The 27,358-nt window shown below is 43.2% G+C and overlaps 1 protein-coding gene across 2 annotated transcripts in view; it reads right to left on the reverse strand.

Moving 5' to 3' along the window:
* MARK1 (microtubule affinity regulating kinase 1) overlaps window positions 1-27,358 on the reverse strand; it is a 229,339-nt gene that overhangs the window by 139,046 nt on the left and 62,935 nt on the right. For both annotated transcript variants that reach the window (XR_012244007.1, XM_073628355.1), the window contains exons 2-3: window positions 8,024-8,227; window positions 3,912-3,965 (exon numbers count right to left, since the gene is read on the reverse strand). Coding sequence is in view for 1 of the 2 variants with exons in the window: in XM_073628355.1 (XP_073484456.1) it covers window positions 3,912-3,965; window positions 8,024-8,227 (258 nt within the window). In the remaining variant the exon portion in view is untranslated. The remainder of the gene's footprint in view (window positions 1-3,911; window positions 3,966-8,023; window positions 8,228-27,358) is intronic.

Below are 27,358 nucleotides of genomic sequence, written 5' to 3' on the forward strand. Positions count from 1 at the left end.
CATTTGGTGGAGGGGGGGGATTATGGTGTAGGGATTGTTCTTCAGGGGTTGGGGTTGGGCTTGGCCCCTTAGTTCCAAGTGAAGGGAACTCTAAGGCCTCATGTACGCTGCTGCTGCTAAACAGACGTTCAGAGGCAGTTGGACACTTTTTTCAGCTGCCCCTGAACTCATTGAATGTTATCTTATGTGTACATGTACACAGGTCCGTTTACTGTTTTTAGGCAGTTGCCTTTATAGGCCTTTTTTTGAAGGCAAAAAAATTAATCAGACGCCGAAGTTTCAGATGCCAAACGCGTCTAAACGCGGTAACCCGCGTTTAGTTTATAGGCGTTTTTCGTTTTTGGCTATTTAAAAAAAATTTTTTTTTTTTTTTAGAAATGTTTCTAAAAAAAACGCGGCATGTAAATGCGGCAAAACTGACGTTTTAAACGTGGGTTACTATCTGTCAAGTTAAATCATTCAGGAGAGGTTGTAAAAACGTCCCGTGTACGGCCTCATGTACACTGCTGCTGGTAAACGGATGTTCAGAGGCAAATGGATTCTTTTTTCAGCTGCCCCTGAACTCATCAGTACATGTACACAGATTAGTTTAATGTTGTTTTTAGGCAGTGGAGTTTAGAGAGGCCTTTTTAGGAAAAAAAAATGAGTTCAGATGCTGAGTTTAGAGGCATTTCAAGCGCTAAACGTTTCTAATCGTGGTAACTCACGTTTAGCTGCATTTCGTTTACAGGTGTTTTTCATTTTTGGCTATTTTAAAAAAAAAAATAAATAAATTTTCAAACGCTTCTAAACGCAAACGTGGCAAAACGGACGTTTTAAATGTGGGTTACTATCTGTCCAGTTAAACCATTCAGGAGAGGTTGTAAAAACGTCCCGTGTACATTAAGCCTTAAGGCGTCAGCATACCAAGACATTTTGGACAATTTCATGCTTCCAACTTTGTGGGAACAGTTTGGGGATGGTCCCTTCCTGTTCCAACATGACTGAGCACCAGTGCACAAAGCAAGCTCTATAAAAGACATGGATGAGCGTGTTTGGGCGTGATCTGACGTCAAACCGATAGATCACCTTTGGGATGAATTAGAGCGGAGACTGAGCCAGGCCTATCCTCATCAGTGCCTGACCTCACAAATGCGCTTCCGGAAGAATGGTCAAACATTCCCATAGACACTTCTAAACCTTGTGGACAGCCTTCCCAGAAGAGTTGAAGCTGTTATAGCTACAAAGGGTGGGCCAACTCAATATTGAACCCTACGGACTAAGACTGGGATGCCATTAAAGTAAGGCAGGTGTCCCAATACATTTGACAATATCATTTAAGACTGCTGACAAAGCCTCACTGGTGGACTATGAGGCTGTCAACACAATAAATGGGCCAATAGTGAGGCTTTGAAGACAGAGAGGGAGGGGCCAGATGCTCAATCCATCTGAACCAAAGGTTCCTTAATATAAGAGCACCCATGGTGCTTAAAGTGTTATGCCGTGTACACACGAGCAGAATGTCCGTCAGAAAAAGTCAGACGGGCGCTTTTCATCGTATATTCCGACCATGTGTATGCCCCATCTGACTTTTTCCCATCAAAAATTCAGACTTAGGTAGAGAACCGTCTGTCTGTATGCTGTTCCGACGTACCAAAAACGCCGCATGCTCAGCAGCAAGTACGAGACGGCAGCTATTGGCTACTGGCTACTGAACTTCTGTTTTCTAGTCCCGTCTTACGTGTTGTACGGCACCGCGTTCTGGACGGTCGGACTTTGGTGTGACCATGTGTATGCAAGACCGCTTGAGCGGAATTCTGTCGGAACTCCGTCGGAAAAACCTTCAGTGTTTATTCCGACGGCAAAACCGGTCGTGTGTACAGTGCATTAGTTAACCTTAAAAGGTAAGCACTGTACACCTTCCATCGCCCCCTCATCCCTTCCCTGCTGTACTTGCCTATGGGGATGCTGAGCGGTCAGTGCCATACACAGCCAGTCCAGGGATTTAAAATCCCGTGGACTCCTGGGGTACATGACGCCGATATCCCGTGAGTCCATGGGAATCTCCCAATGAAGTCATCACCTAGGCGGCTGGGACCGGAAGTGCCATCCAGATCTCTTAAAGTAAAGTATTTAAAACCTCCTCCACTCCCACAAAAAAAAAATCCATATCCATTTAGGAATGTACACCAGGGGGACACTGAGAAGAGGGAAACTTGTAAAAAAAAGAGTGGAACTCCACTTTAAGGCCTCATGCACAAGGGTGTATGAATTTATGCTCAAAATATGCTGATTTTTTTTCTGCAAGAGCTTGGCAGAAAAAATACCTCCAAGTACGTGCGTTTATGCACACATGGAGTTAAGCGTAAATGCGTTCCACTGGCCAGAATATATAATTTATAATATCATTTTAATTAATTCTGGCCACTGAAATACATTTTTTATATGTGCTGTTTTTAAGCTCCATGTTCATAAGCCCATAACTGAAATTGAAGATGTGCAGTATATGTGCTGATGGGTGCAGGCAATGCAGCATTAAGTATAAATATTCAGGTTTGCCCTTTAGGCCCCTTTCACACAGACGAAAAAACTGACAGGCAGACCCGATCGGACCATCCATTGCTCTCTTTGGAGCAGTGGTATCCATTGACACCCGCCGACATCCGATCCAGTCCGCTAAAAAGAGATGGAAAGGGGGATCTGTTCGCCATCTGTCTGGCGGATTTCCATCCGACAGCAGACTGTGTCCGTGTCCGCTCTGCACCAGCGGAGCGGATGTGGACCTGTAATCTGCCAGCTCAACGGGGATCAGCGGAGAGACCTTAAAAAGGCCTTAACTGCTGATTAACACCCAGATCCATTAGTCATAAAACACATGGGCTATTTAAAAAATAAGAATTGAATCTGTCTCTATTATGAACAGTTCTGCGATACACATGCAGATATTTGTTCGAATGATCACAAGCATTCTGCCTGATCAACTTGGCAGAGTCAAAATCGATAACGTTAACAAAACTTAAAATTTGTTTGCAATTAGCATTAAATTAAATCATTTTAGTAGCATGGATTGAATTAACGTAATAATTATATTAAAATCATAAGACTGAATCACCACTGCATTGATGAGCAGCAAAAGATAAACTGCAACCCCCCTCCAAAAACACCCCACCGCCATTTAGTTAATTTTTAAGACCAATGCTCTTATTTTCCTGTGTATTTCCAAATTGACCCAGTAAAAAAATAAATAAATAAATAAAAAGAAGGTCGTTGCCAAAAAAAAATAAATTAATAATAATAATAATTATTCCCTTGGCTCCTAAAAATTTTTTTCCTCTCTGTGCCATTCAATGTGCAGGTCCAGCTCATTCCCAGCATCCCAAGTATAGAGCCAGGTGGCAGGATATTGGTTGCGCCACATTTTGTCACTTGAACCAATCAAAATGTAGGCTTTCAAAAGAACTTATAGTAGACTTTTTACTAAAAATTACATCAGCATTAAATTCTGCATGCCAGTATTAAATCAGCTTACATTGATTAAATATGTTTTGCTTTTAACTGTAACAATTACAGTTTTTTAACTTCCTGGTTTAGTGGGGCACTGGTGATGTAACCAGGGCCACAAAAGATGCATCCTGGGAAGGCTACATTACCAGTGCCTTCCCCCTCAGATGATGTGCACTGTCACACACATCAGGAGGCAGACCCAGTGTTTTCAGGCAAAAGAAGGAAGTAATAAGAGATGGCTTCATCTGCCCTTAGTGAAAATGAGCACTGTGAGAAGGCAGGATAAAAAGAAGGTATGCGAAGAATAAAAATCTGTTTGTAGATTACATGTAATCTCAACACAAATTTAAAGATATATTCTGATGTAGAAAACTCTTCTAGTGCAACACTAGGGTAAAATTGAAATTGAAGATGTGCTTTCATCTTACCTTCTGTAGACTAGTAGGATTCAATTGTGTCTTGTCAATTATTTTCACTGCTACCTGTTAAGAGAAAATTGTAAAAAAAAAAATTAAACTATTACACACACACGCACATTATATATATACATATACATACATACACACACACCCACAATTCCAAAAAAGTTGGGACGCTGCATAAAATGTACATAAAAAACAGAATGCAATGATTAGCAAATGTACCATTTTAAAAAAAGAAGGTCAAAAGAAGGAAATAGATGGCAGCAACACATCTTAAAAAAGTTGGGACAGGGTAACAAAAAGCTGGCAAAGTAAGTGGTACTAATAAGGAAGAGCATTATCTACAGTACATATCATCAAAAAGATTTGGAGAATCTGGACAAATCTGTGTGCAAGGGACAACACCAAAACACAATATTGGATGGCCACAATGTTCAGGCCCTCAGATGGCACTGCATTAAAAACAGGCATGATTCTGGGATGGACATCACTGCATGGGCTCAGGAATACTTAAAAAAATAAATAAATAAATAATCACTGTCTGTGAACATAGTTCGCCGTGTCATCCAAAAATGTAAGGTCAAGCTCTATCATATAAAGAAGAAGCCATATCTGAACACAATCCAGAAACACTGCCCTCTTCTTTGGGCCAAAGTTCATTTAAAATGGTCTGTTGCAAAGTGGAAAACTGTTTTGTGGTAAGACGAATTGAAATTTGACATTCTTTTTGGCAACCATGGGTGCCGTGTCATCCAAGCTAAAGAGGAGAGGGACCTTCCAGCTTGTTATCAGCGCTCAGTTCAAAAGCGTGCATCTCTGATGGTATGGGGGTGCATTAGTGCATATGGAATGGGCAGCTTGCACATCAATGTTGAAAAATATATCCAGGTTTTAGAGCAGCGTATGCTACCATCTAGACAACATCTTTTTTAGGGAAGGCCTTGCATATTTCAGCAGTACAGTGCCAAACCGCATACTGCATCTATGACAACAGCATGGCTTTGAAGTAGAAGAGTCCAGGTGCTTAACTGGCCTGCCTGTAGTCCACACCTTTCACCAATTGAAAATATTTGGCGCATCTTGAAACAAAAAAAAAAAAAATACAAGAAAGAAGACCCAGGACTGTTGAGCAGAATCCTATATCAGGATAGAAGGGGACAACATTCCTCTCCCAAAACCCCAGCAACTGCTCCCCTCAGTTCCCAGATGTTTACAGAGTCTTGGTAAAAGAGGAGGGGATGCCACACCAACATAAATATGGCCCTGTCCATGCTTTTTTGAGACTTTTGAGGCAAACCGATGAGAGCCTGAGCCAGCCACTTCTGACTCCTGCACCACTGAGGAGGTTTGATTTTATATGACCCTAAACTTTAAATTGTTCTTACTTTTTGCGGTTTCTCAGTTAAAGGTGACTGTAAGATTTCTTGAACAATGTCAGTGAGCCTGTCCCAAGACTGTCCTCATTAACATACAATACAAGAAGCCCATCCTCTAGAACATTAACCCTTTGTTAGGACAGACAGACAGTGTTCAAATCTAGCTACAATTGTTCATGAAGATCTGTCTGCGCAGTACAGACAGGGGTTATTATGGCAACACAGCTGCCCAGGCACCTCAAAAACAAAGAAAACTACTTAGAATTTTTCCTCGTTGGGTCCAGAATTGAGCATCTAAAAAAGGTAAGCTGCATTTTTTTTTAAAGTTATGCTATGTGAATTGGGACATGTAACAAATCTAAAAGTAGATGTTTTCCCAATTTGGCTGCACAAGTGGAAATACACTTTTTTCCCTATATATGGAAGCATATTTCCTATTATAACTGCCATCGTGTTAGAAGTCTTGAGTATACGCGGCCTTATACAGTATCCTATTAAAATGGCAGAGGGGCCCATAAATTGAAAGCAGCCCAGAGCCCAATGTACAATAAATTCACTACTGCACATGGCCAAGTCAAACCAAACTGAAGTCCATTTGTGAACAGCTGTTTAGTCCATTAGCATCATCTAAACTCCCTTTGCTGTGTACTGGGAAATTGTTAAAAGGCTGTAAATTCGAACACAGAATGAGACGATACAAGTGCAATCACCTCCTTAATATACAGTATTACCCAGACAACAATGGCCCAGGAATAGGATGCTGGCTTTGTGCCCTGTCCTGAATCAAAGCCATGTCCTATCTCATTCACAGACTGCAAACTTCCCCAGAATATAAAAGTCCCTGTCACCAAATTAATAATTTGCAGTTGAAAGCACAGAAAAATCAAGTATTTAAATGCTTACTTGCAGTGGTTTGCTTTCCATAAATTATGTTTTATTCTTTTGTAACATGCTAGAAAATGTGACTACTCCAGAAGAGTGAGTTCCCTAGGACAGACCTCTCCCCCCTTGCATGTCAAAGCCCCTTGTTCTTATAAAAGCATCTAACTCTCCGTGCTGGCCCAGCTCATCCGCCCCCTCACCTACCTACATTACATACCATGTATCTGCCAGGAGAAGAGTGAAGGGGAATGCTATATAGTGTGTCACTTGAGTGACAGCTCTGAGCCTGCGGGGGATGTTGACAACACATCAAAAATGGTGGCACCCGGCAACAGTCTCAGGGCTTTTGGATGTCTACACTAAGGAGGCATTTACAGGTAAATAACATGTATAATATACATTTTACATAAGTTCAGATATAATCACATATATTCTTATAGGAATATTGTTGTTGAAACTATTGTTTAATGACAGGGTCTCTTTAAAGTGATTGTAAAGGTTTTTTTTTTTTTTTAAATAACAAACGTAGTATGTTTGCCTTCTCTGTGCAAGGGTTTTGCACAGAGTGGCCCCAATCCTGCTTTTCTGGGGTCCCCCGGCGGCGCTCCTGGCTGCTCCTCCGAATCGAGTGCCCCCATGGAGAGCCGCATTCCATGGGGGGCACCCATGCGGGCGCGCTCATGAGTCTTGCTGCTGCGTCCATTGACACAGACAGCAGGACTCTGCCCCACCCACCACGTCATTTGATTTGATTGAGAATTGCCAATGGCTCCTGTAGTAGAAAGTAAAAATTGGGGCAGCTGCAGCACAGGAGGTTTTTCACCTTAATGCATGCATTAAAGGTGAAAAACCTTGAGACTTTACAACTCCTTTAAAGTATTTTAGGCAAAAAAAAACAACAAATATGCAGTACATCTCAGCAATACATGCAGATTCTCCCATGTTTTTGGAAGGATTTAGAAATATTCCTTCTCATTTCCTGTTGTGTCTTTGGGACAGGCATACAGGGAAACATTCCCAACAGGACACAGGCATTAAAAAAATAAATATATATATTATATACACACACACACACTATATATATATATATATATATATATATATATATATATATATATATATATACACACATGCATACACAAATATATGAAAGTTCTGGCTCTAGATACTTTAAAGGGCACCTTCAATAAAAAAGAGAAAGTCTGCTTCCTTTTCTACCCTATGCCACCCAAACATCTTCCTAGGTGCCCTGTAACGCTAGCTGGCACACAGCTGCCTGGCGCTAGCAAGAAGACAGCAAGTGAACACCTGTCTTCAGCTCCCAGTATTTCCCAGAAGCCAAGCACCGGCATGAGGAATGGAGTGGGAGGTGATGCTTGTCAGCTGTGCGCATGTCCCCCCCCCCCCTACCGCAGCTATTGTAAAAGAGCATATAGGAAGATGGGATAAAGTACCATGAGTGCTTTGTCCCATCAAAAACGGAATGCGGTTAAAAAAATAAAATAAAATAAAGATTACAAAAAAAAAAAAATATATCCTTAAGCCCTGGATCACACCAGTGCGACTCAACAGTTCAAAGTCGCATAACAAATCGCACCCCATTTGCAGCAATGGAACAATTCACACCTTTGAAAAAGGTTCCTGCACTATTTCTGTGCAATTTCAGAGAAATGCATTGACATCTGTTAAATGAAGTCACACAGATATCAGATATACGAAATCACACTGCTTTGAAGTCACGCTGAAGTAGTGCGACTTCAACACTGCACCGGTGTGAACCAGGGCTTAGAGATGTAAAGTTTTTTCAGATTTTTTTTTTTTTTTTTTACAGTGCCAGAGTTGCAAGCTCCTTGTACTCACCTCTCTCCCCGTGAGAACATGTCTGGCTAATTTCACCTTGGCAAAATTGCCTTTTCCGATGGTTTTCAGCAGGCGGTAGTTTCCGACGTGCGGCTGCTCGTCGGTGGTGGAGGCGATGGAGTTACGGCATCGTGGGAGGCTCTGTCTGCTGCTTGACTTTGTTGGAGGAACGAGAGGCTCTGGGTACCCGTCCAGGGACGTGTGCTGCAAGGCAAGGACAAACATTTTAATATAACAATCATCAACCATTGCAGTCACATTCAGTAGAAGTTCTGTTCCCAAGTAAATTCTTGTATACCACCATCATACCTACTTTAGTGCACACAAATAACCACTATAATTAAAGGTCAATCCATAACCTGAAGAAAAGTAAACTTCAGGAATAATTAAAGGAAAGAAGACAGAGGATTTACTTTGTCCGGTGGTTCCATTGATGAAGAACTCCATCATACATGAGAAATGCCCAGGCACTGATCATGTGATCTCTGCCAATGGACAGGCTAACATCTGAGCACAGGTATGCAAGTAAAAGCTCTGCCAAACCTTCTATTTGTACAGTTTACCTTACAGTATATTTTTATATAACTTAATATGACTTTCACCCCGGTATCCCTTTCAACAGTTCTGAATGTCCAAGGGTGGGAAAGATCGGCAATTATCTAACCACTGTCACTGTGGTCACATGATCAGAAGATGGTCCCATCGGCTATTCATCTTTAAGCCCCATACACACAGGCCGAATGTCGGACGGTATTCAGCCTATGTGTATGCCAGCTAGCCCGACGAACATGCTGGAAAACCGGCAATAGCTGGAAGCACTGATCAGATCACAACAGCTCAGCCAGGGAGATCGCTGTACTAACGTTCAATCATTAGTACAGTGGCTCCGACCAGTGGGTTGAACGAAAAAAAACGAATAGTATGTACCAGGTTTTAGTCCAGACAAAGAGCGGCCTTTGACAGCTCGGTCTTTGTGCTGGGAGTTGGCAGAGAGCAAGCACTCAGCACATAAACATTGGCCACCCAGCCATGCACATGTGCGGGCATTAACGTCAACCCTTGTCACAGAGGGGTTAACACATTTTTATTTACTTTAACCACTTGACCTCTGGAAGTTTTACCCCCCTTCATGACCGGACCATTTTTTGTGATACGGCACTGCATTACTTTAACTGACAATTGCGCAGTCAGGGAACGCTGTACAAAAATTAAATGTATGTGATTTTTTCCCACAATTAGAGCTTTCTTTTGGTGGTATTTGATCAACACTGGGTCTTTTATTTTTTTTGCGCTATAAACAAAAAAAAAAAAAAAACATATTCCATTAAAAAAAAAAAAAGTCTTCATAAATTTAAGCCACAATTCTGCTACATATTTTTGGTTAAAAAAAAAAATCCCAATAAGCGTATATTGATTGGTTTGTGCAAAAGTTATAGTGTCTACAAACTGTGATAGATTTTTATATATATATATATATATATATATATATATATATATATATATATATATATATACACACACACACACACACACACACACACACACATATATATATATATATACATACATATACACACACTAGAATTTTTTTTTTATATATATACTAGTAATGGTGACAATCAGTGACTTATAGCAGGATTGAGAAATTGTGGCGGACAATCTGACACTTTGTGGGAACCAGTGACACTAATGCAGAAGAGTTAGAGCTGCACGATTCTGCCTAAAATTAGAATTTTCTGCTTAGAAGATGGATCACGATTCTCGCCACGTAAAATCATCGTTCACACTAAACAAAAAAATTGGGCTAACTTTACTGTTTAATTTTTTTTTTAATTCATCTAAAAAAATTGCGTTTGAAAGACCACTGTGCAAATACGGTGTGACATAAAATATTGCAACAATCGCCTTTTTATTCCCTAGGGTCTCTGCTAAAATATTTATATATAACTTTGTAAGAAACAAGTGTCAGAAAAACGTTTAGACTTTAGGTGGTTAAACTTCCTGCATTTACACACACAAGTTTATCCCTTTGATCTAAGAAGGAAGAGTTACAATGTTTCTGGTAATCTACTAGCACAGACAATGTTGTTATGTTGTTAAAAACTTGGCAGACTGCCCAGTTTTTTTCTTTTGACAGCTGAGTGAGCAGAGAAGTCTCTACACTTGTTACATAAAAGAAATCGGGAAACTCTGCAACAGAGATCAAAAAGGGGGGGGTTGAATCGAGATCACCATTTTAACGATTAATTGTGCAGCTCTATGAAAAGTGCTAAAAATATGCACAGTCACTGTACTAATGACACTGGCTGGGAAAGGGATTAAACATATAAAGCGATTAAAGGGTTAACGGTGCATCTAACCAGTGTGTTTGTGTACACAGTGTGCTACTTTTACTAAGGAATGTGCTGGGTTTTATTCCCTGCTTTGTAGGGAAACAAAATCCAGCACATCCCCGCTGACAGGACAGAGCTCTGCGTTTGCATATCCAGAGCTCCATGTGTAAATGACACTGGCAGGGAAGGGGTTGACCACTAGGGGGCGATCAAGGGGTTAAGTGTGTCCTAGGGAGTGATTCTAACTGTGGGGGGAGGGGCTACTATACACATGACAGCTATCACTCCTCCCGATGACAGGGAGCAGTGATCTCTGTCATTACACAAGGCAGAACGGAGAAATGCCTTGTTTATAAAGGCATCTCTCCGTTCTACCTCTCCACACTGCAACAGCAGGCTGCCGGAGTACATCAAGTTCCCAGGACCCACGGGCACGCTACTGCGGTGTGCGGCGGGTGCTTGTGCGCGAAAGATGGCAAATTTAAAGGGACGTACCTGTACGCCCATTTGCCTGCCTGTGCCATTCTGCCGACGTACATCTGCAAGCGGTTAAAGTGGAATAAACTTCCATCTTTTGCTTTTACCTATAGGCAAGCCTATAATAAGGCTTATCTATAGGTAGTGTAAATATCTCCTAAACATGCACCGTTTAGGAGATATTTACTGTACATGCTCTAGTGACATCACTGGTTCATGTGCTCTAAAGGAACGGCCACCTGTGTCATTTCTTCAGAGTAACGTGCTGTGAACGGCGGCTCCCACAACATCTCAGCACTGGAACAGCTTTGTTTTAAGGTAAGTTTAACATAATGTGCTAGTATGCGATGCATTCTAGCACATTATGTCTTTACCTTGCAGGTACAAAAAAAATGTAAAAATTGTCCAGCAATTTACAACTGCTTTAACTTTCCCTTGAACCTGCTTTTCAACCTAATGCAATCAGGCTCCATTCACATCTCTGCGTTCCGAATCGTGGGCGGAATCGCCACGATTCTGCCCACAATTCGCAATAGCGGAAAATTGCGGGACGCCTGTGCGTTGCCCATCAATTTCAATAGCGCCCCAAACGCAGCGCCATTTTCCCGCAATTTGTCCAAAAGATGTACATGAGCTCCTTTTTGGCGACGGGCGTCCCGCAATTCTATTAAAAACTTTATCTTTAGCTTTCTGTATGCATCTCAAAGTTGAACTTTCCTAAAACGTTCTTCCAAGCACAATCACCATTCAGATCTGGAGAAAAGCATCACTCCACCCTGCTTGCCAATTGTTCTACACAAATCACTTTATCCCAACAGTTAAACATTTGTAACCTCAGATCTTAGAACTGGTAGCCAAAAAGTCATTTAATGACCATCCTAAGTGAGGATTTGGTTAGATGTTGCCAGCTCTTCCAGCTTCCTCGAGATGATGGGTTACAGCATGATAAAGAAGAAAAATGTCTCACTTACTGAATACTGGTCTACCAAAAAAAAACAAAAACAAGCAGTTTACAAAAAGAACATTTCAAGTAGCCGTCTTGAATCCTTTAAAGTGATCATAAACCCTTACATATACTCAGTGAAGTGACTGGCCTCAGGTCATACACAGAGAGGAAACAAAGCCAACTACATAAGTTGTACATGTTTATCTGCAGATTTCTCTTCTTTACAGGCTTCTAAAGATGCATTTTCTTGCCTTAATATGTCACACTCTGCACAGAACATAGAAGAGTGCTGAGTTTAATTTGAGACCTAAGTGGAGGGAAGGGACACACCCCCTTCTACACAATCTCATAGGGAAACCATGCACAGCTGAGGCTGTCAATCACCTGCTGTGTGCCAGGAGAGGGATTGAGGCCCTCTGGAGATTCTGTGGCATTAGCATGACCAAGGGTGTACACATCACAGCAGTTGGCTTTCAGGTGAGGTGCCCCTTTATGTTTCAGTAAAAAAAGAACCTATCACAGCAAAATGTTATCACATAGCAAAAAAATGATAGCAATTAAAGTGGGACTTTACCCATAACAACCAGATACAAAAAAAGAATGTTCTTTAGCAAGGGACACACAGTCCACATCAATAATTATGTTACTAAAATTAGTATGTGCTGTAAATTGCTTCCAGCATTGTTCTCGTTTCCTTGCTGGAGGCCATTATTTTGCTGAAGCCCAGAGCCCCTGAGCAGTAGTAAATCATAAAGTGGAACTAAACCCATCAATTTAACAATTTAGAAAAATTGCATTCCTGGAACACCAAGATTGCTCGTTTCCTGAACCTAACTGCCAAACCATCAAATGGCTGGTGTCATAAGTGATCACATGTATAGCACCATGGCAGTTACAGATCAAAGAGAAGCAGCTTCCTTGGCTGTAAAGGATAGGAGGGTTCAAGTCTGCTTCAAGGCTGTGAGCAGATCGGCCTCTACAAACTTAGCAGTGCCTAAAAGTATCTAAAAAAAAGGGAGCAACTGAGCATGTGAAGAGCAGGGTGAGACAGTCTATTACTGCATTTTAAACAGCATAGGCACCTATTTTTAATGTGTTACACAGCTACACCTGCAAAATGGGCCAACCTGAAGTGATCTAGGAGGACATCATTTTCTGAATAAAGTCCCACTTTAAAGTTATGTGGCGGCCATCTTGGTAGAAGCATGGCTTTGCTTCCGCATCTCAGAGCCACCAGCAAGGAAAACAATAGGCAGCTCAATAGTGACATTACCAAATCTCTATAAACTTTTAGCCAAAAAGGTAGTAGTGCCTTAGATATGCAGCTATGAGACCTTTGGCACGAGAGTGCCTAGGCAACCTCCCTTTTTTATCAGGCGGAATTCCAGATAGAAGTGCATTCAGGGCAATGTTTAAGCACAATCAATATTTCTAGGCGCTGCTTCTAACAAAATAAATCTTCCCTTTTTGGAGTTCATGTCTACTGTAACCAATAAAAGGGTCAAAAGAAGCATTTGACCGCAACAGTAGCCATGGGTTTGCTTCTATTTTTTCAATAAAAAGTCATCAGCCTGCTAAAACAAACAAAAAAAAAAAACACACAAAGATCTGATCAATTACCATCTTTTTATTCTACAGGGTCTCTGCCTCAGAAACTATGTTTTGAGGGTTTTAAATTACTTTCTAGCCCAAAGTCAAACTTGTAGCATGTGCAAAAAATGAAATTGACGCTTTGATGGCAAACTGATTAAAGACCTAAAGAAAGCCTCTTTCACACTGCCGTGACTTGAAAGTCGCGTTATTTTGCCACGATTTTGTGGAAATGGGGTATGCCTGTGTAAACTTAAGGTCTTTGGACCTAAACTCTCATCAAAGCCGGACCAAAGTAGAACAGGGACTACTTTGAAGTTGGTGCGACTTGAAGTCGCACAGATATGAATAGTGCTCATTGGAAATCATGGGGTATGACTTGTCATGCGACTTTGCAGTCCCAAGTCGCAGAACAAGTCGCACAAGTGTGAAAGGGGCCTAAATGATATAGTTAACGAAGCTCCGGGCAGTAATATTTTTTTCCAGCAGAGGTCCGAATCACATATTTGTGTGATGACTCAGATCCTTCACATCACCCCTCCTCTTATATCACAACCGCCTTCTTATATCAGTGTCCTTAAACCCCCTTTACAGCAGTATCTTCTTCTCCCCTTCTCATCAGTCTCCCCCCCCCCCCCCCCCCCAACAGCAGTGATCTATGCCCCCCCTTCACAGCATCCCCCCCACCACCACCACATTGATGTCCTCTGCCTTCCCTTCACATGGAGTGGGAGACAGAACAGCTCTGGATGGAGGGAAGGAGAGGGAGCTGCTGGAGATAACTTTTCAAGTTAATCGGCAGGTAAGTGGTTGCTAGGACCGCCCTGCATCCTAGCAACCAATCACCTGCTGATTAACCTGACAAGGTAACTCTGGCAGCTCCTCCTCCCGCCCTCCAACCAAAGCTTGCGTGCGCCCCCCCCCCCCCCCCGCTCGTGTTTAGAACTATTCTGGCTCCCTCTCCGCTCTGCTGTGATAATGATAACAGTGGTGGTGGTGACTGAGGTGAAGAACCAGCTCCTAAATGGTGGGACCACAGAGGTCCAGATGGGACAGTATTTTTGTTCAGATCTACCAATACCTGGTCTATGCCGACACCAGCCAATCCCAGGAAATGCTCCCCCACATAGCATGTGATTGACAGCCTCAGCTGTGCACATTTCCTTATGAGATTGTACAGAAGGGGGTGTGTCCATTCCCTCCTCTCAGGTCTCAGTTTACACTCAGCCTTCCTCTCTATGCTGTGCGGTGTGTGACATAAGATCCCCACTCCCTGCCTTCTGGAGCTCAGAAATGCTGTATAAATTTTCGACTTTGAACCGCTGTATAGGAGAGAGGGCTGCAGATAAAAAAGGTACAACTTATGTAGAAGGATTTATTTCCTCTCTGTGTATCACCTGAGGCCATCCACTACACTGGGTATATGTAAGGGTTAACAACCACTTTAAAACTCTTCAAATGCCGTGTAGACCCATGCTCTATAGATCGCTCTTAACAATCTGCAGCCTATTTCTACAACAACTGACAGCGTCCGATTTATTTTAGCTTTAGCGGATAAATTCAAAATGGAGGCGGTAGGATCAAATGGGAAGGGCTGTAATCTTTAGGTCAGGTTTTCATAAAGAATACCCGGCGACGTCACCGTACAGGGCAGAAGGAAAGTAGACATACACAGCGGGTATCAATATCAGGGATGGAATCCTTTTTATATAAAAAGCTGTATGGCTGACATTGAGAATAAGGAAACCTCTGAGCATCAGCAGAATTATTTCCAGAATTGTATCTGAAGAGAGACATCAATATCCAGAGAAGTCTGCTGCAGATGAAACCCAAACCCATCGAAAAATGTAGTCATCCTATTTACATCTGTATTGCATTGCAACTAATAGGAAAGTCAAGCAAAAGCACAGGAAATGAGAGCACAGCGGACTGTGAAGAAGGAATCTTGTGTAATTACCCCACAGACGCAAAACTGAATTTTCCATTAAATACTAGAAGTATTATATTTAATACAGCAAGTACATTTGTATTTCATACATACAGTTCCCATAAAAAAACTTTTCACCTTTTTTTTTTTACCCCCCATTTTAGTGATGCTGATCACCTCCAGACTTTACTTAGCCCCTTCCCATCTAATTCCACTGTTCCAGCTTTAGAGACACATCCTTGCTCTAGTCCAAAGGTCTCCAAACTGCACCCCAGGGCCGGATGTGGCTCTTTGCTCGCCTTTTTCTGGCCCTTGGGGCACTTTTCCTCCCTCTGATACAAGACACTATTCCACCCACTGACACCAACAATGTGGTACTATTCTTCCCACCGACACCAATGGTGGGACACTATTCCTCCCACTGTCACCATTGATGGGGCATTTTCTTCCCACTGACACCAACGATGGAGCGCTTTTCTTTCCACCGACACCAAGGATGGGGACACTATCCCTCAAACTGACACCAACCATGTGATCTGTATAAATTAAAAGGCATCGCATAAGTACCTGTAATAAAAAAAAAATAGTGGGACAACTGCCTCTCAATGGTGCTCCTGCGTGGTCACCATGTCCCCTAAGACCCGGGTAGAGACTACAAGCGTCACATTTCTTAGCCATGGTAAATTGGTTTCACTATCGGGAAGAAGGTCTAGGAGCAAGTGCACATAGACAAGAAGCGGCTATATACAGTACATAGATATAGATATACACAGACACTGAGCAAATTTATAAAAACGCAACACTTTTGTGTTTGCCCCTATATTTATTATGAGCTGAACACAAAGATCTACTACTTTTTCTATATACACAAAAGGCCTATTTCTCTCAAATATTGTTCACAAATCTGTCTAAATCTGTGTTAGTGAGCACTTCTCCTTTGCCGAGATAATCCATCCACCTCACAGGTGTGGTATATCCAGATGACGATTAGACAGCATGATTATTGCACAGGTGTGCCTTAGGCTGGTCACAATAATAGGCCACTCTAAGATGTGCATTCTTATCACACGGCACAATGACACAGATGTCGCAAGTTTTGAGGGAGCGTGCAATTGGCATACTGACTGCAGGAATGTCCACCAGAGCTGTTGCCCTTGAATTGAATGTTCAATGCTCTACCATAAGCCATCTCCAAAGGCGTTTCAGAGAATTTGGCAGTACATCCAACCGGCCTCCCAACCGCAGACCACGTGTAACCACACCAGCCCAGGACCTTCGCATCCAGCATCTTCACCTCCAAGATCGTCTGAGACCAGCCACCCGGACAGTTGCTGCAACAATCGGTTTGCATAACCAAAGAATTTCTGCAAAAACTTTCAGAAACGGTCTCAGGGAAGCTCATCTGCATGCCCGTCGTCCTCATAGGGGTCTACCTGACTGCAGTTCATCGTCGTAACCGACTTGAGTGGGCAAATGCTCACATTCAATGGTGTCTGCCACTTTTGAGAGGTGTTCTCTTCACGGATGAATCCCAGTTTTCACTGTACAGGGCAGATGATAGACAGCGTGTATGGCGTGTGGGTGAGCGGTTTGCTGATGTCAAAGTTGTGGATTGAGTGGCCCATGGTGGCGGTGGGGTTATGGTATGGGCAGGCATATGCTATGGACAATGAGCACAGGTGCATTTTATTGATGGCATTTTGAATGCACAGATACCATGACGAGATCCTGAGGCCCATTGTTGTGCCATTCATCCATGACCATCACCTCATATTCCAGCATGATAATGCACGGCTCCATGTTGCAAGGATCTGTACACAATTCCTGGAAGTTGAAAACATCCCAGTTCTTGCATGGCCAGCATACTCACCGGACATGTCACCCATTGAGCATGTTTGGGAAGCTCTGGATCGGCGTATACAACTGTCGTGTTCCAGTTCCTGCCAATATCCATCAACTTCGCACGGCCATTGTAGACTGGCAGCTGTCACAGGATGGAGCCGCCGGTCTACAAATACATTTATGCTTATGTAACGGCTCAGAGACTGGACATATATCCACACCTCCATGTGACGGGGAGGGGCCGGGTGACTCCACCATGTATACCTCACACCTACTCATCTTACCTCCAGGAAAAACAAAGACTAGAAGAGAACCACATCACCTTCAATGTAAAGATCGCCAAGAGCTCACTTCAGATATAAAGTGACACTAACCTTATTCTAGAAAGAATCATCCATACACATCCACTTCCGAATGGCCCAAGAATCTATTTTTCATACAATATTCTGTGTTTTTCCGCCTCCTCCGCGAACTACCAAACCTCCGCTCTTCTCCCTCGGTTTCATTAGTCTGGAATGAGCGATGCACTTATCCATGCACACTACAAATCCTATACTTCATCGTCCATCCCAGGAAGAAACAAGACTACGCTATGTAGACAAGGCTATGTTCCTACATACAGTGGGACCATGAAGAACAAATGTAGCCACCTTCTAACAAGAAGTTGGATCACAGCTAGGGTTGCCACCTCATCTCTTTTAAACCAAGCACATAATAAACAGAAACACCAGTCGACCTCCCTTTTATTTTTATTTTTTTGCCCCGCTTACCTGATGGTGGTATCTGCACCTTCCATATACTCACCCATTCAGTGGATCCAGCATTGACCCGCTGAGTTCATCTCATGCCCGGCCACAGCTTCGTCTTGTGCCATGTTCTCTCTCTATAATAAGGCTTACCTATAGGTACTGTAAATATCTCCTAAACATGCACCGTTTAGGAGATATTTACTATAGATGCAGCCGGTGACATCGCCGGCGCATGCGCTCTGAAGGAACGGCATACCCGTACCGTTCTTTCAGAGTCCTGTGTCATAAAGGGCGGCTCCCACGCGCATGCCTGGGAGTGGACGTCATCGTGGCTCTGGCCACTCACATAGCCAATGTCCATGAACCCGGAAGGAAGACCGGGTGAAGGAAAAAGCCAGCGGTTTACTACTGCTTTAACCACTTCCTACAAAACGACGTACCTGTACATCATTTTCAGGAAGTAGTTGTACTGGAGTGATGCCTGCAGCTGTGACAGCAATAAAATTGATCATATTTATTTCTGTATTTTTAAAAAGAGACAGTGTAAACGAAAAAAAAAAATTAAATGAAAAAAAAAATATTATTTTTTAAAGCACCCCCGTCCCCACACACCTAAAAAAAAAAAAAAAAAAAAAAAAAAAAAAAAAAAAAAAAAAAAGAAATACGTAAGTCGCACCCGCAAACGTAAACATTATTCAAATCACACATGTGAGGTATCACCGCGATCGTCAGAGTGGGAGCAATAATTCTAGCAAAAGACCACCTGTCCAACTCTAAATTAGTCACCGTTAAAAAAATTTTAAAGCGTCACCTATGGAGATTTTTAAGTACTGTCGTTTGTCGCCATTCCATGAGTGTGCGCAATTTTAAACCACAACATGTTAGGTATCTATTTACTCAGCGTAACATCATCTTTAAAAATATATAAAAAAATTGGGCTAACTTTACTGTTTTTTTTTTTTTTTTTTTTAAATTCAGTGAAGTGTGTTTTATCCCAAAAAAACTGACTGCTGCGCAAATACCGCATGACAAAGTATTGCAACGACCACCATTTTTTTCTCCAGTCTTTGCTACAAAAAATATATAATGTTTTTGGGGTTCTAAGTAATTTTCTAGCAAAAAATGCTGATTTTAACTTGTAAACAACAAGTGTCAGAAATAGTAAAGGAAGCCTAGCCCTAGCACAGTAAAGGACGCCTAGCCCTAGCACAGTAAAGGACGCCTAGGCCTAGCCCTAGCACAGTGAGGGACCTCTAGCACAGTGAGGGACCTCTAGCACAGTGAGGGACCTCCAGCACAGTGAGGGACCTCCAGCACAGTGAGGGACCTCTAGCACAGTGAGGGACCTCTAGCACAGTGAGGGACCTCCAGCACAGTGAGGGACCTCCAGCACAGTGAGGGACCTCCAGCACAGTGAGGGACCTCCAGCACCGTGAGGGACCTCCAGCACCGTGAGGGACCTCCAGCACCGTGAGGGACCTCAACCATGAAGGCTCAGTATCACATTATCTAGGACAGCCTAGAAACCCACCTAGGAACGCCCACCCCTCCAGACTGACATCCACCAATCAAGGATTTTTGATATTACAAGAGCCAGCCTAATGCTAGCATCAGAACTCTTGAGAGGGGTAACAAGGTAGGGCACAAAGTAGGGTCTGTGACATCTTCAGAACCCTGCCAGCCCCTCCCACCAGCCAGGGTCTGCCTGTGTTGCAGAGAGAAGTACAGAGACCTAATGATGACATCACTGGGTCCAAAACAAACATATCATTAAAATGGAAAGATATTTTAAAACAGGGTCAGTTTTAAACATTTTGACTACTTTCTGTAAGAACCAATCCCAGCACCAATTGACATTTTCAGCAGTCCTCAAAATAAACAAAAAGACGTTTCATTAAAGGAAAGCACTGGAAGGTCCATCCGGTTTTCCAGCTGTGATCAGAGAACGCAGCCCCCAACATGTGACATTAGAGGGTCACACTCCCATAAACAGCTCAGCGACACTCATTCCCAGTTGGCTGGATCTCAGCGAGAGCCAAAATAACACAACTTTCCCATGTTCCAGCCTTTTCTGTGGGGAAAAGAAAAATTTGGGGATTTCGCTACATAAAATCATCATCTACACCGAGAGGAAACAAATGATTTTTCTGGATTGGAAAACGAGTGCCGACGGCAACCAATCACATTCCAGATGGCATTTCTCTACTGCGTATTAAGAAGCAAAGTGGCCACATGATAAAGTTCATCGATCGTGTGTCGCAATTCAGCCACAAAGAACTTGGAAGCATTTAAAGAGCACGCTTGCTGTCTGCTGATCAGTCATATTAGCCGTTTGGCCAACATCTCCATTCATCAATAGGAAATCTAGTTCACACTAACACATAATGTATTTAGTGAGCAGTACATTCGCCAGAATCGATTGCTTTGAAACAATGATTTTGTAAACAATTCACTCTTATTAGAGAAAATAGAAGAAAGCCTTCAGGCTGGGTTCACACTGGTGTGAACACAGACATTGCATGCGATTCACACTACATTGCTGTGCAGATCACATGCGATGTCTGTGCGATGCGAATTCAGCCATAAAGTTTGTATGGCTGAATTTGCATCGCATTCGGACCACAATTGTACGGGACCCTTTTTTTGGTCCACACAGGTTATCAAATCGCATGGGTGTTCACAGGGGAGATCTCTCCCCTGTCTCCTTTTTTCTTGTGGTGTCAGGAAAACTTGTCAGAAGTGATTCATGCTGATAGCAGAGGAACTAAGCCACTATTGAGGGATATGCTTTGTTCAGGATTCGTGTCGGAGGTTTACCACCACTTTCAGGTAAGAAAAAAAAAATCTTACAAAATGTAAGCAATATTTTGGTAACATATTTTGCACCTGTGCTGTGTAGATTCCTGAAAGGCGGCATTAATCTGCACTCTGCTGTTGTGATACGTTTCATGTAAAGGTGGTGAAAAGAGTCACTTTATGTCCCTCCCTATGATTGGTCATTCGCGCCTTTATTGTAATCTGGTATAAAACACATTGCAGCTTACACGGTCTGCGTCTAGTAATGAAGTTTAATCAAACCTGGCTACCTGATCACACGTCTCTAGTAAACCGCGTTTTACAGCTAAATATTGTGCATAGCCATCACCATGGCAACCAGGCACAAATATATCCTCCATTGAGTAGGCCTCAAACAAATAATCAACAGCGCAGCGTACAAGATCATTGAATGACCACCGCAGAGACCAATTTCCCCACGTCGGGGATAATGTTGTATGGATTATACATTCAAGCTTCCGAGACTTCAGACTAATAATAAAAAATAGAGAGCCGTGTATAATCCGCAGGCCACTAAGGCTGACCAAAGACATTACTTGATGATCCAACTTCCTGCTACTATTCAGACAACATGAGGTCTGATTTTTTCTAAAGAAGACGTATGGCAAAAGCTCTATTGGTTGTACTTCTCCTGAGGATCACTCAGTTCTCCACTCCTGTGACCCAGATTCAGCCAACAGCTGGCTAAGTCGTCTGCTGTCAGCTGAAGTCAGAGTCAGTCCAAGCTCTGCAGGGATCCCGACATTAATGTCAGGACTCACCCACACTCCTGACTGGCAGCTGGCTCAGCCTCTTAGCGCACCGCTGACAGCCAGCCTGAACCACCCGCTTCCATCCCCCTCCTCAGCCAAGTGCTTCAGTGAGCGGTGGAGAGGCAGAGCGAAGTGCCAGTGACTAATAGTCACTACTCTCTGCTCACAGCAGACCCGAGAACTGAGCGATCAGCGGTCTTTGATCACTCAGGTCTCAGTGTAGAGGCAGCGGGGGAAAGCTGCAGCCATCTAGGCGAGTATGATATATCATTTTAGATTCCTGAACTTGTCTTAACACACCAGCCAAGTGCATTACCAATGGTAACACTTAATATAATGTAAAACAGACAGACAATTATACTCACAACGAAGGAAGAATGTAAGGCACACAAACCAAAAAAGAGGACTCCAATTGTAGCCTCAATTTGTAGCTCTAGATCAGGGGTGTCAAACTCAATTTCATTGTGGGCCGCATCAGCATTCTGGTTGCCCTCAAAGGGCCAGTTGTACCTGTAAGACTATGTAAAATATCTACTCTTTAATCATAATAAGTACTACTGGTTTAAGTAATAACTTAAGACTTAAAGCAGAGTTCCACTTGTTTGCAAGTTTATTAAAAGTCAGCAGCTACAAAAATAGTATAGCTGCTGACTTTAAATAAACAGACACTCGCCTGTCTCACGGTCCAGCGATGCGGGCCGCCCGTGGCCTCACTCCTTTCCGCCGGCATTGCAAATGTGGGCACCCGGCTGTGACAGCTTGCGGCTTCACAGCCGGGCACGCACTGCACTCTTTTAGTGGACAGGCAATCTTATGGGACCTGTGACGTGTCCCAGAAGATTGTAGAGAGGGAGGGTCTGACTAGGGGGAGAGGAGTCAACGGCGAGGCGACCGAAGCAGGAAGTAGGATAGGAAGTACCTGCCAAAACTAGGTACCCTCTCCCTCCCCCCAAAATATGACATGCCAAATGTGGCATGTAAGGAGGTGAGGAGTGCTTAAAGAGGAAGTAAACCCTAATGGGTTTTACTTCCTCTTTTTCCCCCTGCAAAGTAAAAGCATAATGGGCTAGTATGCATAGCATACTAGCCCATTAAGTGCCACTTACCTGCAAACGATGCCCGCGCTGTCCTGGCTGGTGGCCGCATCCATCTTCGGTTCTCTTCCTTCCGGGGCTGCGGCTCTGTGAGTGGCCGGAATCGCGTGACGTCATGCACACGGGAGCAGTCAGTCACGGCACGTCAGTCACGGCACTTGCTAGTGAAGAAATGGTATGGAGGGCTGTTTCTTCACAGAGCATGTGCCGATGAAATCAATGGGCAGCGGCGTTTTTAACCCATTTTCAGCCGCTAGCGAGGGTTAAAAATGCCCCGCTAGCTGCCGAATAGCGTCGCTAAAACGACGGTAAAGCAGCGCTAAAAAAAAAAAAGCACTGATTTACCGCCGAAGCCAGGGCATCGGCAGTGTGAAAGCACTGTAAAGCCAAAGTTCCACTTTTGGGTGGAACTCTGCTTTAAGCTGTGAAGGGCAGTTGCAGACGGGCACGGAGCCCACTCACACTCTTGTAGTAGATGATGTAAGACTGAAAAAGAGGGCTGCACACCGTTGGTATCATCCACAAGAAACTTTATTGGAGGCTGCCCAGACAGAACATTGTTCTGCCATGGTGTTCTGTCTGAGAAGTCTCCAATAAAGTTCCTCTCTGTTGCCAGCTCCTGGAACGGGGGCAGAGAGGAGCATCTGTGTGGCTGCATGGAGAAGCGCAAAATCCGGGAGAGGAGGAGTTCTGTCCTGCTGATAAGACCAGGTGAGGGTGGAGAAAAAGGGGGTCCCGTAGCTGCAAGAGAGGTGTGAAGGCCACATGAAATGGCCTCGAGGGCCAGATTTTGCCCGCGGGCTTTGTGTTGGACACATGTGCTCCAGATCAACTCCAGTTCTCAAGGCGCCCCAATAGGTCATGTTTTCAGGATTTCCCTCAGATGAAATAGCTGTAGTAATTACTAAGGCAGTGAAACTGATCAAATCACCTGTGCAAAATAATGGAAATCCTGAAAACATGACCTGTTGGGGTGCCTTGAGGACTGGAGTTGAGAAACCCTGCTCTAGATAGGCACATACATCCAACGCAGAGCAGATGCGGACACGGTTCAAGGGTAAACCCTCTTCCTCAGAGCTTTGAACTGGAGTTTGGGTTCAATTCGTTAGTGTATCTAAATCTTCTACTACATCCAACACTCCCCTTCCCCCAGACTGACAACACTGCAGTCCAAAAGGTGCCCAATGTGCTCCTTCATCCAGAGAGAGCAAAGAGCAGAAGCATTGTGAGATCCAATGTCAAATGTCAGGAAAAAAACAGAAGCAGAATGCCTGTGATACACCATTCAAAAAAAAGGCAGAACGTATTTACAAATGACCAGACTATTACAGAAAATGAAAAGCATTTGTGGGGAAAAATAAGGTGTAAAAGCAGTTTTTTTTTTTTTTTTGAGCAACAAAATAAAAAGGTGTTGCCATTTTTTTGAAGATATACCGAAAGTATGTGCAGCCGTGCAATTTAAGATGTCGACTTAATCCCTTGTACATGCTAATGGCATGATTTACCGAGACATCAGCATGTCCCCTGGATCCGGTGTCACTGCTTTTTCCTTGACGTGACCTGGCAGCAGCATTAGCTGTCATGGAGACATCAGCATTCTGTTTGGTTGGTGCAGGTCCCAGTGCTCCCAACTAATGGACTGTACAGCTTTCCAGGGAGAGCTTGGCACGGCTTCAGCAATGTCTACAGTGTATTACACTGCGTGCCAACCTGACGATTCTGACTCTGTGCCCTACAGGGCCTGCTGGGAGCCTGCCGAAAGAGCACAAACACATGGAAAGAGTCACCGGGACCCCAATAAAAAAAAAAAAAAAAAAAAAAAAAAGGAGGAATCTTTTTAAAATAAAAACCAGGTTAACCACTTCAGCCCCAGAAGGATTTATCCGCTTCCTGACCAGGACATTTTTTGCGATACGGCACTGCGTCACTTTAACTGACAATTGCGCGGTCGTGCGACGCTGTACCCAAAAAAAAAATCCCCCCCCCCCCAAATAGAGCTTTCTTTTGGTGGTATTTGATCACCCCTGCGGTTTTTTTGTGCTCTAAACAAAAAAAGAGCAACAAATTTTGAAAAAAAAAACAACAGCATTTTTTACTTTCTGTTATAAAACATTTCCAAAAGAAATAAATAAAAAAATTAATGTATTCATCAGTTTAGGCCAATATGTATTCTGCTACATATTTCTGATTAAAAAAAAAAAAAAATTACACAAAAAAAAAAAAAAAACGCAATAAGCGTATATTGATTGGTTGGCGCAAAAGTTATAGCATCTACAAAATAGGGGATAGATTTATGGCATTTTTATTTTATTTTTATTTATTTATTTACTAGTAATGGTGGCGATCAGTGATTTTTAACGAGACTGCGATATTGCGGCGGACAGATCGGACACCTGACATTTTTGACACTTTTTTTGGGAACCAGTGACATTATTACAGTAATCAGTGCTAAAAAAAATATGCACTGTTATCGTACTAATGACACTGGCAGGGAAGGGGTTAACATCAGGGGCAATCAAGGGGTTACTTGTGTTCCCTGCAGGTGTTTTCTAACTGTATGGGGGGCTGTGTGACTGGGGAAACACCCAGATCATCTTCCTGCATAGCAGAAAGAGAGGATTTGTGTGATCTCCCCTGTCAGAAGGGAGATCTGCCTTGTTTACACAGGCAGATCCCCATTCTGTCACTGCGGGGAACGATCGCAGGTGGGCGGCGGACATAGAGTCTGCCAAACCTGCCGATTGGCTCCCCCGCTGGCCCATGGGAGCGAGCGCCCACAATAGCGAGTTCCTAAGCCAACGTACAGCTACGACGATTTGCAGGATCGTGCCACCTACTGGTTGCAGGTGTCCAAGAATGCCAGTTGTTTCAAGGACAGGCATCGTCACTTACTAGGCTCTATCCATGTGCAAGAAGCCTAACCGTATCTCCATGTAAGAGACCCAGACTCAGAATCACATTATTTCCTTCACAGAGAAGTCAAGTGCAAACTACAAGGACGAGAGCTGAACAGGCTGGGAAATTATTTGGCAACCACTAATGCCATCTGCTTAAAGGGTCAGTTTACCCAAAAGTGACATTTTTGTTATAGTAGGGCCTGGTGGGCTTTGTCTGCCCCCATCTTGCTATAGGTCTTACATACTCCAACAATGTGATCTTCCATCCTCCAGAAGATAAAAAAAATCAAAAATTAAAAAAACAGCAGGGATGTTGGGAGCCCCTTAATGGGTAAGGCGGGTGTACAGACCCAGGAACTCGGCTCAAGCATAGAAATCTCACCAATAAAGTTTGCAAAGGATAGAAGAAGCGGTTAGGTGGTATAAAGGAGAACTCTCGGTACGGGTATTTTTTTACATAGATATGTTGGTCCAGCTTGGACCACTCTATCTATGCATTTACCATACCCCTGGGATCCCCCTGGAAGCTGGAAATCCTTGCAGTAAGCACATAGATACTACAGCAATTCCCAGAGGTCCCATGCCAAGCGGCTGCAGTGCGAAAAAAGGAGCTTGAACACTTAGCCTTTCCTTCAGAGCCCTGTGCCGTAATCAGTGACTTTCACACGCATGCGCAGGAGTGACGTCATCACGGCTCAGTCCCTCATACCGCTAAAGCCCATGAACCTAAAAGGAAGAACTGAAAATGAAAGCGCCTACAGCACTGATAGCGTGCTGCTGGAGGGCTTTGATTTCAGGTAAGTCTGTCATAATGTGCTAGTATGCAGTGCCCGGGGCCCAAATAATTTTTTTGCTGTGGTTTACTACCACTTTAAAGCGGATGTGTGTTGTCCAAGGATACTGCAGTGGAAATTAACAGATTGTAGAGATCAACTCCAGAGGCGACTTCAAGTCTAAAGCCACGTACACACGATCGGAATTTCGGCCCGCAAAAGACTGATGAGAGTTTTTCGTCGGAAAATGCGATTGTGTGTATGCTCCATCGGTCTTTTGCTGGCCGAATTCCAGCCAGCAAAAGATTGAGAGCATGCTCTCAATTTTTCGGGTCGGAAAAAGTTCCTATACGAAAATGCGATCGTCTGTGGCAATTCCAACGCGCAAAATTCCTACGCATGCTCGGAAGCATTGAACTTCATTTCCTCGGCTCGTCGTAGTGTTGTATGTCACCGCGTTCTTGACGGTCGTAATTTCAGCTTACTTTTGCGTGACCGTGTGTATGCAAGGCAAACTTGAACGGAATCCCGTCGGAAAAGCCGTCATATCTTTTTCCGACAAGAAATCCGCGGCATAAGTCTATAAATGTAAATCCTGCTTGAAGCAGGTCAAAAGACAATCAACTACAACTGTCAAATGCACTTAATCGATAAATTCTAACAGATTTTAGAAGAAATGCCTCAAACTGACGCCACCAACACAGGCCCAAAGCCAGTTGGCACAGGTTATTAGTGAGCAAACATAGCCTGGCATCTAAAACATTATATACATTATTATACATGATCATCCTATTTGTCCAATTTTTTTGTGTTCTATTAACTTTTGTACTTCAAGTCTTTATCCAAGGCCCCCTTACCTCCTGACGCCCACCTTTAGGCCAAGGAGCTAATAATCATACTTACAATACAAATCCAGCACACAGATTCTTAAGCATATTACATGTCACGTGAGCATTCAAGTGCTTTGGAAACAAGGCTTTTAGGTTGATCCCACCATTATCTGACCAGGTATCCACATTATATAAACCAAGGTATAATTTAGGGTTAACCAGCTATTTAAATGCCAATCACTAGCCCAGAATTCCTCCATATACAACTCTATAAGTGAAGGCAGATTTAG

Source organism: Aquarana catesbeiana, linkage group LG04 (assembly GCF_042186555.1).
Source record: "Aquarana catesbeiana isolate 2022-GZ linkage group LG04, ASM4218655v1, whole genome shotgun sequence".
NCBI classification, from domain to species: domain Eukaryota; kingdom Metazoa; phylum Chordata; class Amphibia; order Anura; family Ranidae; genus Aquarana; species Aquarana catesbeiana.